Raw genomic sequence first — 18,685 nt, 5'->3', positions numbered from 1 at the left:
TCCCTGTCACCTCAACATATGCTCTCGCGCCAATTCGCTTTGTTTTGACAACCGTTAACATGGCTGCCTCTTATCAACTTGCTTCAAGCCACTCAGCGTTCGGCTGTTGTGCGGTGTACACGTCTAGCTCCGGTCACTGGTGCAGCGACTTTTTTCCTGTTTGTAGATAAGTAGAGTGTTTTATGTTTGTGTTTGTATCCTAGTAATTTTCTTTTGTGGTTGTTCTGGTGCTAGTATAGGGTAATTCCTTTTGGATTATTATGTCTGTAGATAGTGGTGGTGGCCCTTTAGGCCGACCTCCTGATATTGCTAAAGGTGCCGTGCGTAAGGATTTACCCATGGACGTTAGTAATACAGTTACTCAACGAGACAGTTCTCACGATACAATATGTGATTCGGATCAGCGCCCGCAAGTTCCTGTATTTACCTATTCTACCACTCATCTTGGCCCTTACATAGTATTTGTTGAATCGATTGACTCTACAAATAAAATAGGACATATTCACCCTATGGCACTGGGACGGATTTTCTACGAGAGGCAAATTGGTGACGTCAAGGCCATACATAGGAAGGGACGCAATAGAATTCAAGTTACTTTTATGTCTAGTAAGGCTGCAAACGCCTTTCTTTCTCATCCCATTCTTGCAGAAAAGAAATTGAAAGCTTTTATTCCGTCTTCGAATATCCAGCGTGTAGGGGTCATAAGGGGAGTAGACACTACTATTTCCGAATCCGACATTCTCACCTATTTAGATTCACCTTATCCTGTAGTGAAAGTACAACGTCTAAATAGACGTTCATCTAAAGACGGAAAAACTGAATATATCCCTACAGGTACTGTGAAGGTTGTATTCGAGAGTCAACACCTTCCGAAAAGTGTGTCTATTTTTAAAGTCATGATAGAGGTTCAGGCCTACATTTTTTCTCCTTTAATATGCAAACGATGTCAGCGGTATGGACACACCGCTTCTAATTGTCGTTCTAGGGAGCCGAGATGTGGAAAGTGTTCCCTTACTCATTCTACTGAAGATTGCACTCACCAAGTCGTTAAATGTGCTAACTGTGGCGGAAATCATCCTGCTGGAGCAGAACATTGTGAAATCCACAAACAACAAAAAGAAATTAAACGCATTATGAGTGTTGAAAACAAATCCTATTTTGAAGTGAAAAACTATTTTGCCCCATTACAGTCCCTATCTAACCCCCTTCTGATACCCCAACATTTTCCTCCTTTACCCACTAGATCAACTCCATCGGAAGAAACTCATCCTCGAAAGCGTAAATTTACTATGGTGGTTAATAACCCCCCCCGCCCACCTGTCACCCCAGGGTATGATAGGGCATCATATTTGCGGTTACTAAGTAATCCGCAAACGGTTCCAGAACATTCTGGCACTCCCCTAGTGCGTTTGATACCTGCTCCTCCTACCGAGACTGCCTCTACATCACTGAAGCCAAGTCCTCAAGGGCAAACTTCGGCTCCCCACGCGCCAATATCGTCATCTTCCTCTGTCATGGCTTTACAGGGTAAAGCAAACGATAACCCTAAAGAACTATGTCGACCTCTCTTTAACAGATTTGCAGATGTAATCGCAACAATTGATACAACCGGCATATGGAAGAAAGAGTTAAAATCATTATATGATGATCTTGTTCAAGTTGTGGAATCTGCCCCTACCGTCAAGTAAAACTTGCGGCTCCTGCAATGGAATTGTCGGAGCATATTAACTAAGTAACATGAATTAGTGAGTTTAATACATTCTTTTGATCCTGTGGTACTTTTCTTGAGCGAAATTTGGTTACAATCCCATTTTCATTTTCGTATGACAGGTTTTACATAAAATATTCTGGAATATCACAAGCTCTCCTTTGTACTTTAAGCACCTTGAAGGCTTTAGACAATCCCGAACATACCAATTATTGGTACATTACAAATTTACGCAATTTAAGCTATGACTTGTTAAAGTATTATTCGCATGGTTTCCGGGCCATTCTGGCATACACGGTAACGTCACAGCGGATATCCTAGCTAAAGAGGCTGCCCAGGGTTCTGGATTGGATTACTATATCGCAGTTTCACACACAGACTTATGGGACCACTGTCGTCACTTCATCCACGATCAGTGGTGTGCAGTATGGCGCCGAACCTCCCCGTTGAAAGGTAAGCACTTATTCACACTTCTGCCTAATATTCCTAATACACTGTGTTTCGCTTTTGGTAACTACACTCGGCGTCATATTACTACAATTATACAGCTTCGCTTAAATCATGTGTGTACGCCTGCTCATCTCTATCGCCTTAATCTTATCGAAAGTAACTTATGTCCATGCGGTCGGGCAGTAGGTACTGTCAACCATATTTTTTTTCAGTGTCAGACATATGAACATCACCGTCGAGAATTCATAGCTAAGCTTCTTCATGTGGGTTACTAACTGCCGTTAAATGTTTCGTGTTTAGTGTTTCAACCGTCTTTTCGCGTGGTAGACTTAATCCTTAAATTTTTAGTTACCTGTAACATCCAATAGTAACCTTTTCCTTCCCTATAGGTATGAACTTTTGCATCCTAACCCTTATATGTGGTCCGGTCTGGTTTGTTCGTATTAAGACGTCGTGGCAGACCACACAGACGTGAAGCGTTAGAACCCTGTGTCCCCGTGTTTTTGTGTTGACCTCGATAGATTAGCCTCCATATTCTTGGTATTTTCCTCAGTTTCATTATTCCCGGCTGTCATTAGCTTCATTACATAGCTAACCCTACTATCTTGTAGTGTACTATTTTCTTCTAATGTTGGTACCTCTCCTAGACATTAATTATCCCGCACACCAGTGACTGGACGTAGCGTCTTACGACGATGTCCAAAAACTCACCAAGAAGAAGAAGAACTTGCTTCAAGCAGGGAGCGCTGATGTCAGGTATACAGCCCCTCTATGTTATTCTAGCTCGTTGCCCTCGATATTGTCTCTACTATATTTGGTCTTGTTTTTCTTCTTTTCAAGGAGTAATTGTATGCGAATTTCTGAGGCATATGTTTATTCTTTGTTCACTTTTACAGGTAAACACTTGGTAAACAAGTTGGAGCATAATCGTCACCGCATCATTCGTTTTTTCAGTAAACTTAGTTTTGATTTTGTAGGGCTGTTATGCTGTTGGTTGAGTAGATGTTTACGAGACTGGGGTTGGTAATTTTATGAAAGTGAAATCATAAATAAGATATGTTTGTTTAACTTAGACAGGATCCTGTACAGTGTTTACTATATTATTTTTAATTTCCAGGTTTTAGGACAGATTATTTAAAGGGTTTTCATATCAGCCATGGATTTTCCAACGTCGAGTGAAATCATGATTATTGGTGGAAACTCCCATCCAGAGCTAGCAAATTTAATAGCAAAGTAAGTAAGCTACATACATTAACTGACAAGATGATTATTCTGAGTATCTAGTATCGTGCTTCGTGAACTATTACTGCGCATGTAGATGAAAATAGTGGTAAAGGTTGACCACCGAGTACTTTTTCAAACTTGTTTTGTTTGAAACTACAATTTATCTTCCCAGAAGCAAGAAAAAACAATTTCTTACTCGCATCTAAGCAAAGCCCACTCCAACAGCATACACTGACCTGTATTGGATATAATAAATTGTGCCAAAGTTGTTGAATGGTTGCAGTATTCTTTGCGGCTAATCTCGTTTAGTATTTAGCATTTCACACTGTTACTTGTCCTATTTTAAACGGATTTTTCCATCATGTTTTATTTTTTGAAAGAACTATGTTAGCCTTCTTAAAAACTACTAGGTCACTTTAAACATTTACCAAAGTGCCATCCTGGCATGTTCAATCAATCAATCAATGATCTGCATTTAGGGCTGTTGACCAGGTGGCAGATCCCCTAACAATTGTTTACCTAGCTTTTTCTTAAACATTTTCTAAGAACTTTGAAATGTATTAAATATTACCGTTGATAATGTATTCCAATCCCTTACTCCTCATCCTAATAAATTAAAATTTGTCCCACTTTGTCCTCTTGCATTCCAACTCTATCTCCATACTATGATCTTTCCAGGTTTCAAAAGCTCAACTCAAGTTTATTTGTCTACTTATATCATTCCACACCAACTCTCCACTGGCAGCTCACAACATACCATATAGTCAAGCATTTCATCTCCATACTCCCAAGTCTTCCCAGCCCAAAGTTTGCAACATTTTACTCCTTTGTTGGAAATCACCCAGAACAATCATGCTGCTTTCCTGTGAATTTTTTCCAGTTCTCGTATCACATAGTCCCGGCGAGGGTCACATGTACTGGAACCATACTCCAAATGCAGTCTTACCAGGGACTTACATGCCCTCTCCTTTACATTCTTACTACAGCCCCTAAATACTGTCATAACTGTGTGAAGAGACATGTAACCTTTCTTAACAAACTTGTTAATATTATTATCCCAGTGAAGATCATTCTTTATGTTAACACGTAGGTCAGTGCTATCCCCAGAAATTTTTGTGATAAAATTTCAGTTTATTCCCCTCGGGGCATTAACAGTAATATCAGACAGGTTAACATTAACTGCAGAATTGGACTAGTTTAGTTTTACTATTGCAAACAAGATATAACAGATTATTTAAATCTTCTAGTGTTCTACTGCTCGTTCATAATCATGTAACACTGGATGTTACCACTCTGTTACAGTGGAGTGCCATAAAGGTTTGTGACGTCCCGTGGAATTGACACCATTCGCGTGCGGTATTTCGTCATAGTTAAGCTAAACATTTAAATTCCTATGTAAATATGCTGTCAACAATGAAGGTTTATCATTTAAATACACAGTTTTACAGTATTTACATTTTAATTTGGAGCACCCAATGACTGAAATATTTATTAGTAGGTCTATTATGTAACTAGCACATATATCCAGGTTATGTTAGCCCATTAAAACGATCCTAGGGAGAACACTGTAGGTACTTATAGTGTTTCCCATTAGGTACTATCACCCCCAGCAATGCAATAATTAAAATTGAGAGGCCTTTTCTTCTTGGTGAAACTTACAACTTGACTTTACATCCCATTTACATTCATACCATTGTCTGCTGTCCAACTCAGAATGTTGTTTAAGTCCCCCTTGCAGTCACTCACAATCCTGCAACTCATTTACTACTCTATACAGAATAACATCATCCACAAATAGCCTTATCTGTGATTCCAGTTCTTTACTCCTATAATTTAGGTCTATATAAGAAAACATGAAGGTCCCTGTGGGACCCCCCTCTTAATCATCAGATAACGCTTCACCTAGTGTAATTCTCTGAGTTCTATTTGTAGAAATTCAGCCACCCATTCAACCAATCCATTGTCTAGTTCAGTAGCCGTCATTTTCATCAGTAATCTCGTATGATCTACTCTATCAAAAGCCTAGGATACGTCAATAGCAATAGACCTTTTTACCTTCTGAATCTGAAATATCTCTGTATCTTGCTAGAATCCTTCAAGTTGAGCTTTACTGGAATAACCTTTCCTAAACTCGAACTACCTTCTATCAAATCAGTTAGTAATTTTGCAAACATGGCTAACTAATATAATCAGAAAGAATGCTTTCCCAGAGCTTACAAAAAACACATGTGAAACTGACTGGCCTGTAATTATCCGCTTTATGTTTGTCACCCTTTCCTTTGCACACTGAGGCTACTATTGCAACTCTCCATTCATTTGGTTTTGTTCCTTTATGCAAACTAATCAAATAAGTATTTCAGATATGGCACTATATCCCAACCCATAGCCTATAGCAGGGATGGCAAACCTTTACCAACAAGTGTGCCATTTTAAGTCTGGTTTATTATACTTAACTGTTGACTGTGCCACTTGTTATTTTCTTTAAGGAATGGCTACAACATACATCAACCCGCCCCCCTCCCGTACGACTTCTTCCCCAAATTCCCAATTATGTTTCATACCAAGAAACAAGGAACAAGAAACTTGCTGTAAAGAACATTGTAAGGGAAGAAAAAGAGAAGAAATGGAATGAGTTTGCAGACAAACTGGAAGAGGACAGTAGAGGAAATATGAAATTGCTATACAGAGTAGTGAAAAACAAGCAAAGGGTTCAAGAGACCATAAAAGCAATTAAACGTGATGATGGAACTCTGGCACAAGAAGAGGGAGAAATTAAACAAGAACTCAAGATCTATTTTGAAAAGCTGCTGAATGGAGATACAGAAAACATAACAACGGATAGAGGAGAGCCAAGTCGAGGAACCACAACTGAACTACCAATTACATGGCTTCAGGTTGAAAATGCGCTCAAGAGCATGAAGAAAGGAAAGGCAGTGGGCATAGATGAACTAAGTGCAGATATGCTGAAAGCAGCGGGAATTCCAGGAATCCAATGGCTCTACAGACTGCTCAACAAGATATGGGAGGAAAATACTATTCCTGAGGACTGGAAGATGGGCATCATTGTACCTCTGTTCAAGAAAGGAAGCCGACGAAAATGTACTAATTACTGTAGTATCACACTACTGTCTCATGTCCTGAAAATATTGGAAAAAATAACAGAGACCAGAATCAGAGATATTGTTGAACCAATTTTGGAAGAACAGCAGTATGGTTTCAGACCAGGAAGGTCAACTACAGACCTTCTATTTGCAATTAGGATGTTAATGGAAAAATACTAGGAGAAGAACAAGCCTTTATTTCTAATAATTTTGGACATTGAGGAAGCATACGACAGTATACCAAGGGAAAGAATTTGGCAATGCATGAAAGAACTTCAAGTGCGAGACAGCTTCATAGACAAAGTGAAAATGTTGTATAGTGGGAACAGAAGCTGTATTCAAGTAGAATGTGGTTTGTCGGACTGGTTTGAAACAAAGAGAGGAGTGCAGCAGGGCAGCTCATTGTCACCACTTCTATTTATTATTGTAATGGATGTAGTAATGAAATCTATTAAAAAGAAAGAACATGGAGATATCAAAGCCTTCACATTTGCAGATGATGTTGCGATCTGGAGTGACTCGGAAGAGGAATTGGGAGAGAGAATACAAAGCTGGAATGAGGAGTTTAAGAAATATGGTTTAAACATCAACAAGACCAAGGCGGTGGTGATGAAAGTGTATGGGGAAGGAGCAGAACCAATAGTCATGTTAAATGAAGCTCAACTGGACAGCGTTCCAGTTTTCAAATACTTGGGTAGCGTTATATCAAATGACAACCTAGCAAAACATGAGGTGAACAATCGAATCAATAAGGCAACACAATTTTACCATCGGGTAAGACACCTGCTGTGGGATGAGCAAATACCCATGAAAACAAAAATGACATTGTACAAGTCCTATTATACACCAATTCTTACACACAGTCTCGAAACCACAACACTGACCAACAGAGATAATTCCAAACTTCAGGCAGCTGAAATGAAATTCCTACGCACTGTGATCCAGAAAACCAGGAAAGACAAGATTAGGAATGAGAAAATTAGAGAAGAAGTAGAAATAGATGATTCTCTCCTCAATAAGATTCAGATATCAAGACTGAAGTGGTTTGGTCACATGAAGAGGATGCCAGTAAACAGAACTGCAAGGAAGGAATTTGACAGAAAGGTAGAAGGAAGACGACCCATGGGAAGGCCACGAAGGAAATGGATAGATTTAGTTAAGAGCGATGTACTGCTGAGAGGTCATGATTGGGACAAGTTGGTGGAGGAAGAATGGTACAAGGACAGGATGAGATGGAGGAGGCTCATATACCACACCCGGGAAACTGGAGATGGTTTAGGATGATGATGATGATGAATATGTTATTATTTAGTTTATTTACTGATAGATTTATTTATTAGATATATATATCTTGTAAATACATTTGATTGCATGTTCCATGGTCGTATTTTGCAAATACTGCAAAAAATACATTATAAAATATGTAAGTTTTTTAGAATACATATTATTATTTAAAAATAAATAAGCTCCCATTGTAACACACTTCGTCATTCAGTATTATCACCGGGCGAATTGGTTCGAGCCCCACTGTCGGCAGCCTTGAAGATGGTTTTCCGTTGTTTCCCCTTTTCACACCAGGCAAATGCTGGGACTGTATCTCAATTAAGGCCACGGCGGTTTCCTTCCCACTCGTAAGCCTTTCCTATCCCATCGTCGCCATGAGACCTGTATCTATGTCAGTGCAACATAAAACAATTTTAAAGTTAAAAACAAATTGTAAAAAGATAAATATTATTAGACACAAAAATCAAAAGTACTAATATTGCTAATGGACTTCACTTCCTCCATTAGCTTCACTATCTTCCCATATTGTCGTAGTTCGTATGCTCAACAATTTAATTTCTACCTCATCACATTTCAGCAAGGAGAAAAAAAAAAAAACAGGTCACGCTCATGCTTTCATCAGAACATACTGCATACATCTGGGAGTTACCCGAATTAGCTTCCAATTGCTCCGAAACTTCTTCACTCATTCTTATTATTCTATCCTTGACAGCAGTTCAGCTGGCTGGCATTCCTTTTATTCTGTTAATTATTTGTTGTTTGTTAGGGAAGTTTTCAAACAATGTGTCAGACATCAATAAAGAAGTTTATTTTAAGAACTCACCGCCAAAAAGCGGTTTCCATGTATGCTGTACTATTCAGTGAGACAGATGGAAACAGCCACATTGATATTATTCCTTGGCCGCATGGGCGCCTGCAGGATATTTTCCAGGGGGGGGGGGGGGGTGCGCACATTAACCCGGGAACGCCGGAGTTTTCAATTTTCGTTTTTTTAAATTTTTGTTTAATATTTCCAGCATTCACATATCAGAGAACATTTAAAAGTCATTTTTCTAAAAATTGAATCGTTGGTTTTTAAATGAGGGCCTGGTACCATACGGTACCGCACGGCGCTTGACATAGCTTTTGGTTGGAACATAAAAATTGTTACCTCTTTAGAATACCATGAAACTGAATGCTTAATATTGTTACAGAATATCACTTACAAATTACTGAGCAATAAACAAAAGAAGAAACGGTGTTTATAGGTTTATTTGTGATATCCCTTTGGGAATTCCGAAATATAACATTAGCTCAGACGTGGCATATCTTTAGGAAATACGAGTAATATTACTTCAGCTTTTCTTATTTAGTCACCTATTTCCACTCTCCACTAGTTTAGAATGGCAAAATGCTGTTTACACAAACGCCCACACTACACGTGACGCATTCTGTGCGGCCGCGGAATTCGCATTCGTTCGCCGCACAGCTCCTGCTTTGGTTTGTCGGAGCGATATAGTGATGTACGCCATTGAATCTCAAGGTGTCAGATACACTAAGAAGTGTAAACAACTGCATTTATTTACCTTAAAATACCACCCAAATATATATGTCGTAATAAATATTTTGCACCTACCCTTTTCTGATTGTGGTACTTACACATAGCCACTTAGAAGGAAAATGCCGATTAAATTTTCATTTCTTCGGGGTTATTTTTCGTTTGTAAAAAGCATATACCGGTAGTTGTTGACTTCAGAGCACAAGAAATTCATGATTTCGTCGTAATGAAAACCCTCATATTTCGGTCGGCATCATATATCGAAAAGTGGAAAATTTTGCACTAGGGAATTGGAGTGAAATTGGGCCATACGCCATCCAGGTACCTGGTGGATGAGGTGATGATTTCTCTCTCTTCCCGGGCCATGAATCATTATCGGACATGGATTATCTACTCCTGTGCGGAATTTGTTGCTTTAGCACTATTTCTGCTGGTACCCGTGATTGACCTCCCGTAAGGTTATCTGCGAGACCCCCTTCATCTTCCTTGGATAATGCCTTAGATTCCAGTGGTTCAGTATGTCATGCCGTTTAATTTTTAAAAGTAAAATATACAATTATAGAGTTTTATGACACACATAAATCATTATTTGCAACTACAGTATGAATTGTTACCCTTAGAAGTAAGGAGGAGAAAGTAAACAGAGAGGCATGGTAAGCGCCGTGCGGTACCATACGGTACCAACGGAATAATTTGTGTCATAACAGCTGACACAGGAATGCTGACCAATTGCTTGTTATTTCAATTCATGGACTTATATTTCAAGACAATAAATCACATGATACAAAATCGTATTGTCAATATTTATAAACAAAATAAAGCAACTTACTTTAGACAGGTAGTCATTTTTATTCCTCTCGACACGATCTCAAATTACAAGCAGTTGTTGCCGCAAACAAATACTCAAATAAAACCTTTTGTTGATTTTAGGCATTGTAGAGAGTATCTCCTCGACAATGTAAAGCGAAGTTGCGAAGTTTATGGCGCAAGTAAGGATCAGTATGAGAAAATCAGAAGTAAGGCGCACTGGTACTATACGGTACCGCACGGCGTTGCCGGGTTAACAATTTTCTTGAATATAAAATACAATATAACGTGAGCAACATTAAATTGCTTATATAAATTTCTGGTTATAACAGATGCTAGATGACTGTCAGTAAGTTCAGTTTATGAAATAATCTGGTATGATTTTAAACAATTGAACATCAACCTTTTTAGAATTCCGGCGGGGGGGGCAAGTACCCTCCCTGCCCCCCTCCCCTTGCGGACGCCAATGTTTGGCTGGAAATATAATACAAAAGAACTACTGTAGGTTGTTTTGCGTAATGTTCAATATTTTGTGATAGGAACTCTCTTCTTTCATTTGGCATGGAACAGACATTTGAATGATTATTCTCAGAAAGGCTCTTTACATTAAATGTGAGGGATACAGTTGTTTTCGAACACAGGCATTACATCTTTCTGTCAGTCCGAATTCCCTTGTCCACTGTTCTTGAACCCGGTTATTACCTTTGTTAAGTTTCTGTTCTTTTCGGCACCGAAAACATGTTTGCGAGGTCTGTGTACAAAACCACCAGAAAATGACACTTATCTCACTTGACTTTCGGACCTATCAGTGTAGCAGTGTTGCCATATTGCACGTTCGGATGAAACTAGTATTTAGATTTTTTATATTTATTTCTCACATGTGAAACACTAAAATACAGTATATGTATTGTCTGTGGTACAAGACATATATTAAAACATTATTATATTCATGTGGCGTGCCACCGAAATCGTGTGACAGGCGTGGCATAGATTCGCCATCCCTGGCCTATAGTATATACCAATAAGTCTTATCAGTCCCAGCTGCCTTTCTAGCTTTCAACTTTTATATCTTTTTAGATAAATTTCAATGTTTTACCGGTATTAGTCCCCCCCCTCCTCCTCTAGCAGCCTCTGTGACTCAGGCGGCAGTGCGTCGGCCTCTCACCGCTGGGTTCGGTGGTTCAAACCCCAGTCACTCCATGTGAGATTTGTGCTGGATAAAGCGGAGGCGGAACAGGTTTTTCTCCGGGTACTTCGGTCATAATTTCATTTCATCTATCAGTCATTAATCATTGCCCCAGAGGAGTGCAACAGGCCTCGGCAGCCAGCACTATTCCTATCCTCGTCGCAAGATGGGGGCTTCACTCATTTCATCCGTGACCCAGTCAATGAATGGGAAACAGGTTGTAGGTTTTTTAGTCCCCTCCTCTATCTAGACATGATCTTTATATCCAACTACCTTTATTATCTGCAAACATTTTAGTGGCACTTCATTTTAGGGGGGTGAGGAGGGAGCTACAACGGTTCCGGTAATACTGCCAACTGAATGGAAATGAAAACTGAATTCAATTGATAGTATGATGAATCGATATGAATTTTTCTATACCATCGTTTTTGTGTAGGAGTTCTAGGTTGTTCCTGTGATGTACCTTGATTTTTCTCTCTCATGTTCAAGCTTAACGTATATTTTGACTTTGTTGTGTAAATAACAGTATTTAAAATGTTGCAGTTATACCGCCAGATGTCTCACAGCGATGGATAATCAATTAATATTTTTTGTGCCAGAGATTGCCAATACGAATCTCAAAGATAATCGAGATCTACCAATTCAGCACTAGGGAGCCGAAGCAATACTAAAAGTTTTGCGGATAATACATATTGCAGACTGAATCTTTCTGCCTTCTCTAAGTCCTTGCATAACTTCTGCACATTATATGTGATAAAACTTATGCACTCCGATTGTTCATTAACGATCACTGGAATGTCCTTCTTGGAACCTGTTTCTGCCTTAAAGTATCCATACATATTCTTCCATTGCTCCCTAGAATTCATAAGGCTGCCAATTATGTTTGCCATCATGTTATCTTTAGCTGATTTTTTTCCTATGAATTCAATTACCTAGCGAGCTCCTTCACTCTCTTTTGTACTCCTGTAACCATTCCTAATTATGTTTCTTTCTAATCTGCACTTCCTTTTTAGTCTCTTTATATCCCTGATATAATTTAATGGGTCCTTACTACATTTAAAGGTCCATGCCTGTTTTCAGACTCCTCAACAATTTCTTTAAACCCATCCCATAGGCTGTTTTACATTTTTGTTTAATTTACTATTTTCCGTTGATCATAACTGCTTTTTAAAAATTTCCCCATTCCCCTCTTATTAGCTGTAGTTCTAGTTTTATAAATTCCTTTCCAACACATTTATTTTTAATTCTTATTCTTCTTATGACGCCATCTCCCTCCAAAGGTTGGCGATCCAATTGATTATGATTACACACGAAACGGCAGCACGGAAGATTTCTATCGACATATGTCCATACCACCGCCGCAGGTCTTTCAGCCAGAAATTTCTCCATCTTCCCACAGATCTTTTCCCATCAATCTTCCCTTGAATGATCATTCGGAGAAGTTCGTATCGTTCACCTCTCATGATGTGACCGAGGTAGCTCAGCTTACGCTCCTTGATGGTTATGAGAAGCTCTTTCTTCTTGTTCAAGATGTTGAGGACTTCTTCATTTGTCTTCTTTTCTACCCAAGATATTCGGAGTATTCTTCTGTATAAGTGCATTTCAAAAGATTCGATACGCTTCTCCAATAAAGGGCTAAGCGTCCACCCTTCGAAACCATACAGAAGGACAGGAAAGACATAACAACGTAGCATTCGAACTCTGAGCTGGAGGTTGAGTTCTCGGCTGGTGAATAAGGTCCTCATGGTATTGAACATATTTTTTGCTTGTCCAATCCTGGATAAGATTTCGCATTTTGAATCATAATGCTGGTTCACTAGAGTTCCAAGGTATTTGATAGAAGATACTTGTTGGACAATGTTGTTGTTGATGTAAAGGGAGGCCTGTTTTGGAGTTTTTGAGAATACAATCAGCTTGGTCTTGTTAATATTCAAGGATAAACCGTAGGTTTCACTGGTCCTCACGATGTTGTTTATAATGATTTGAAGATCACTAGGGTTGATGGCTAACATAATAGTGTCATCAGCAAATCGGATGTTATTAATAACAAAGCCATTGATCTTGATACCTAGATTAACATCTTCCATAGCCTCTCTGAACACAGCTTCTCAGAGTAGATGTTGAAAAGGAGTGGGGAGAGGACACACCCCTGGTGAACACCTCTTTGTATAGCTATGTCCTCAATAGTAGTTTTTAATTACAAGAAAGATATCTTCATGATCACTTATAGCATCTTCCACTTCAGTTTCCCTATAGAGGTCATCTGGTTTTGTCAGCACCACGTCTAGAATATTTTCCCCTCTTGTTGATTTTATCACATTCTTATTCTGCTGTCCTTCCCGTAATAACTTGTTCACCAATTGTTGGTCATACTTTCTGTCGTTCGTATTCCCTTCCCAGTTAACATTTGGCAAGTTCAGATCACCCGCTACAATAACGTTCCCCACTTAGCTGATTATCTGATTAAATAATTCTGCGTCAGTGCCAGCCTTGCTAGGCCTGTACACCCTCAAAACATCAAGTTGCCTATTGTGTTTAGGGATGAATCTTACACCTAGAATTTCATGTTTTTCATCCTAACTTTTTCATAGCTTACAAATTCCTCTTTCACCAGTATAACTTAAATATACTCCCCCTCCTATCGTTCCCAACCTGTCACTTTGATAAACACTCCAGTTCTGTGAGAAAATTTCCACATACATAATACCACTTCTCAACCATAATTCAATTCCTATTCTAATATCTGGGGAATATATCTATCAAGATACTTAATTCCTTTCTTTACAATACTTCTACAGTTTAATACTAACAATTTTATGTCATCCTTACTCGACTTCATGCTTCCTGTACTGACATCACCACTCCCTAGTCCATACTACTTCCCTGTATGTACCTCCTTACAAATCTTTTAAACAAAACCTGTAACTTATGTGTACCATTATGGTTCAAGTGAAGGCTATCTGAGCGTAGATTCCTATCTCCTACCCACCCATTAGGATCTATAAATCTCTCTCCCAATTTCCCACAAATCCATTCCATACTCTTATTTAATTCCCCAATCACCCTCCATTCAGTATCCCTCCTACGCAGTATCCCACTGATAACAATTTCTGGTTCCTTAAACTTCCTTCATGCTGCTGTAACCAGATCCCAAACATCCCCAACTATGTTGGTACCTAATTCCTGGTTGCCTTATATTATTGGTACCAGCATGGAAAATTACTGCCTTCTCTTTACCCTCATCCAACCCTTCTCTTTTCCTCAACATGTGCCTTAACCGGATTCTTGGATAACACTCTACCCTGGTTCTGACAATTGAGTCACCAATGACCAGATCCTCAACTCCACTTACCAGTTGATTGGAAAACAGGCATCGTAATTCCAGTTTTCAAGAAAGGAGATAGAAAGAAATGTTTCAACTATGGAGGCATCACTTTAACTTCTCAAGTTGGTAAACTTATGAAAGAATTATAGTGTAAAATCGGACCCCTTATTGAAGAGAACCTCTTCGAGATATTATGAAAGAGCCTGTAGATCCAGTGTTTTCCAGAAATGCCCACAGCCTTGATCATTTTTCTATTAATTTCATCAGCATCAGCTGATTTTCCGGTTTTGGTGTATTTCCAGGGATATTCTGCATCAACAAAATTAACAAAATTCCTTAAAATATATAGGACTACGTCAGTCCTGAAGTTTTTCCTCTGGCGCCTTGTTTCTCAAGTTGGGTATAATCTCCCACTTTATAATTATATTCCCAGTTTGTTGTCGCTGAACTGTTGCAAAGAGCACATAACCCCCGACACTCCATTCGATTTATCATTCTCTGTTGAACAAGAGAATGAGGTTATGTAACGGCAGGGATCTAAGAATGGGTTTTTTATGCCATCTAGAGACTCAAATATAAGATTTAGTCACTGATTACTCAAATATAATTATAATGGATGACTTCAACATAAACCTTCTTGAACCTAACTCTCCTCAGACAACCCAACTTTTAACTTCTTTTACAGCTTGCAATTTAACGTTTCTCCCTCTCAACGCTACACATCACACACTTTAATTGATCTCATTGCCACTAACCAACCTGAATTAGTTCTTCCTCCTGGTCAAATTAGTGTCCCAGGCATATCGCGACATGATGCTATATTTGTGGCCTATTCTATTAACAGTCCCAAGTTCAAACCGAAAATAATTTCATATAGAGATCTACGAAGAATTGATAAGAATGAACTTTTACAAGGCGCAGTTGCAGTGCCATGGCATGATATATTTAAACTTAAAGACATAAATGACAAAGTGACTCTCTTCAATCAACATATGACTGAACTGTACGATAGACATGCCCCTGAAAAGAAGGCTCGAGTTACGCGAAAGCCAGCTCCCTGGCTCTCAGATGAAATTAGAGCACTAATGGCTGAACGTGATGCTGCTTATAGACGATTTAAGAAACATTGCACTCCTGACAATCTACTGAACTATAAGAGACTGAGAAACGCTACGACCCAACAGATTAGAAACGCGAAACTATGACACGCTCACAGTTTAATTCAACCAAATGTTTCAACAGCTGTGTTGTGGAAATCCATAAAGAGCTTTGGAATTACCAAAGGACGAGACGACGACGACAAAATAAATATACCCTTGGAAAAACTGAACGATTATTTTTCATCTAACTGCACATTAAATGCAGCCCTGAAACAGGAAGTTCTAGATGGGAATTATGCAAAGACGCGAACAGATAGAGAAAACTTCTACTTCCGTCCAACAACCCACTCACAAGTCAGGTTTGCTATAAATCGGATAACATCAGCGGCAAAAGAAAATGACAGTATAGGAATAGAGATGATAAAAATTATTCTGGATGTGATATTACCTGCACTAATTAACATATTTAACTCTTCCCTTGTAGACAGCACATTTCCCGAAATATGGAAAAATGTAGCTTCACCTTCTGAACCATCTGACTACAGAGCCATCGACATACTTTCTGCTTTATCAAAAGCTCTAGAGTTCATCGCTCATAGACAGATAACAGACTACATGACGACTTACAACTTATTTGACCCACTACAATCTGGTTTTCGTCAAGCACACAGTACTACAACGGCACTACTGAAGATCACAGAAGACATCCGAGAAGCTATGGACAACAAGGAAGTGACAGTTTTAATACTCCTAGACTTGAGCAAAGCTTTTGACTCTGTTGACATTGACATTTTGCTCTCGAAATTGTATTCCCTCCATTTCTCGGACAGCGCTCTCCTTTGGTTTCATTCCTACCTGTATGGCCGTCGGCAGTGTGTTACAGATAGAATAAACAAATCAACTTGGCCATCTGTGCAGTGTGGTGTGCCCCAAAGGTCGGTGTTAGGACCCCTTCTTTTTTCTATTTACATTAATGATGTCTCCCAAAACCTAATGCACTGCAAATACCATATTTATGCTGATGATGTACGAATGTACCTCCATACATCTCCAGATCTTCCGGCCATAGACAAAATCAATCAGGATCTAACATCGTTTTCTTCTTGGTCTTTGAGATGCGGTCGTAGGTTAAACCCAGCAAAAACGCAAGCCATCATCCTTGGATACCCAAAACTACTCGCAAAGGTCAGTCGACCAGAAATTCCATCTATAAGGTTGTGTAATACTAACATACCATTCGTGTCATCAGTAAAAGTCCTAGGCGTTACTTTCGATGATGACATGTCATGGAAAACGCATATTACGAATATCACTCAGAAAACATTCTCTGCATTGCGCGTATAAATACTTATTTCCTGAAAAACTAAAAAAATACTGGTAGAAGCTCTGGTTTTCCCTCATTTCAACTATTGTGACGCAATTTATAGAGACGCTCGGAGCAAGTTTTGGAGCAGATTACAACGTGGTCAAAATGCATGTGTGAGATAAGTCTGTAACCTACGGTACTATGACCACGTAACTCCTTCATATAACCACCTATCTTGGCCCCGACTAGAAATCCGTTGCACTGTGCATACCCCATGCCATCTCCATAAAATCCTTCATTCTTCATGGCCATTTTACCTTACTTCATATTTCAAATACCTATCCTCTTATCACAGTCTTAACACTAGATCTGCTAATAATTCCATCCTTGCTTTACCCACCCATAGAACTGCCTTCTACGATAAATCATTCACAGTAATTGCCTGCCGTGAGTGGAACCTCCTTCCCGAAAGTATCAGGGGGTTAAGCTCTATTCGCACTTTCAAGGAAGCACTTCGGAGACATTTTATGCACCAGTAAGGGTCGTTTGTAAACTTGATGCTGCTACTTACAACCCTTCTATTGTTATGGATGTCCTGGTAGAGAGTCTAAAATTCTTATCCGATTTGTTTTTAAAATAAAATTTTATGTACTGCCTCTTTTTTTTTTCTTTTTTTTTTTTACATGTAGGATATTAGTTTAAAGAATTTATCCTTTTATTATATCTGAGTTATTTCGTCTTAATGTAATCTCACCATCCTTGTATTATTATTAATTTACTTTGTATTAGATCTAGTTATTGTAAGTAATACAATGTAATATATGTATATTTCAGTGCCTGGTTAGATGGAAGAGAAGGCCTGAAGGCCTTAATCTTGCCAGGTAAAATAAAACATTACTAAACTAAACTAATGGGTGATCTCTGCTGTTATGTGAATGTTACTAGCATTTCAAAAAATGATCAAGGTTGCATTATGTAAACAATAGAAGAAAAAATAATGTAAAATATGAATGTTTTGATGTCAAGAAAGCCTTTTGTGATGATGGTGATGCTTGTTGTTTAAAGGGGCCTAACATCGAAGGTCATTGGCCCCAAAAGCCTTTTGTAAAGAGAATGTTGCCGACATAGAAATAACACAAACACTGTATACTTCTCGTGTAAATGATGCAAATAATATTCTGCAATGCTGCTTTACTATCAATGTCCAGATAGAGGAGGAGACTAAGGCTGAAGAAGTATTTTTTTTTTTTTGCTAGGGGCTTTACGTCGCACCGACACAGATAGGTCTTATGGCGACGATGGGATAGGAAAGGCCTAGGAGTTGGAAGGAAGCGGCCGTGGCCTTAATTAAGGTACAGCCCCAGCATTTGCCTGGTGTGAAAATGGGAAACCACGGAAAACCATCTTCAGGGCTGCCGATAGTGGGATTCGAACCTACTATCTCCCGGATGCAAGCTCACAGCCGCGCGCCTCTACACGCACGGCCAACTCGCCCGGTGAGGAAGTATTAAAATTTACATATGGTAACAATGACATTTACAATAAGATACAAAAGTTGAAAACTGGAAAAGCGGCTGGAATTGATAAGATTTCTGGGGATATACTAAAGACAATGGGTTGGGATATAGTACCATATCTGAAGTACATATTTGATTAC

At 39.0% G+C, this 18,685-nt stretch overlaps 1 protein-coding gene across 1 annotated transcript in view; it reads left to right on the top strand.

Moving 5' to 3' along the window:
* Positions 1-3,051: 3,051 nt before the first annotated feature.
* LOC136875400 (phosphoribosyl pyrophosphate synthase-associated protein 2) overlaps positions 3,052-18,685 on the top strand; it is a 201,091-nt gene continuing 185,457 nt past the window's right edge. Inside the window, exons 1-2 of the mRNA XM_067148950.2 lie at positions 3,052-3,177; positions 3,276-3,391. Coding sequence (XP_067005051.1) covers positions 3,315-3,391 — 77 coding nt within the window. The 5' untranslated portion in view covers positions 3,052-3,177; positions 3,276-3,314. The remainder of the gene's footprint in view (positions 3,178-3,275; positions 3,392-18,685) is intronic.

The sequence above is a fragment of the Anabrus simplex genome, chromosome 6 (assembly GCF_040414725.1).
Source record: "Anabrus simplex isolate iqAnaSimp1 chromosome 6, ASM4041472v1, whole genome shotgun sequence".
In the NCBI taxonomy this organism is placed as follows: Eukaryota; Metazoa; Arthropoda; class Insecta; order Orthoptera; family Tettigoniidae; genus Anabrus; species Anabrus simplex.
Note: the sequence above shows the minus strand (reverse complement) of the source record. Positions and strands in the feature narration are given on the sequence as shown.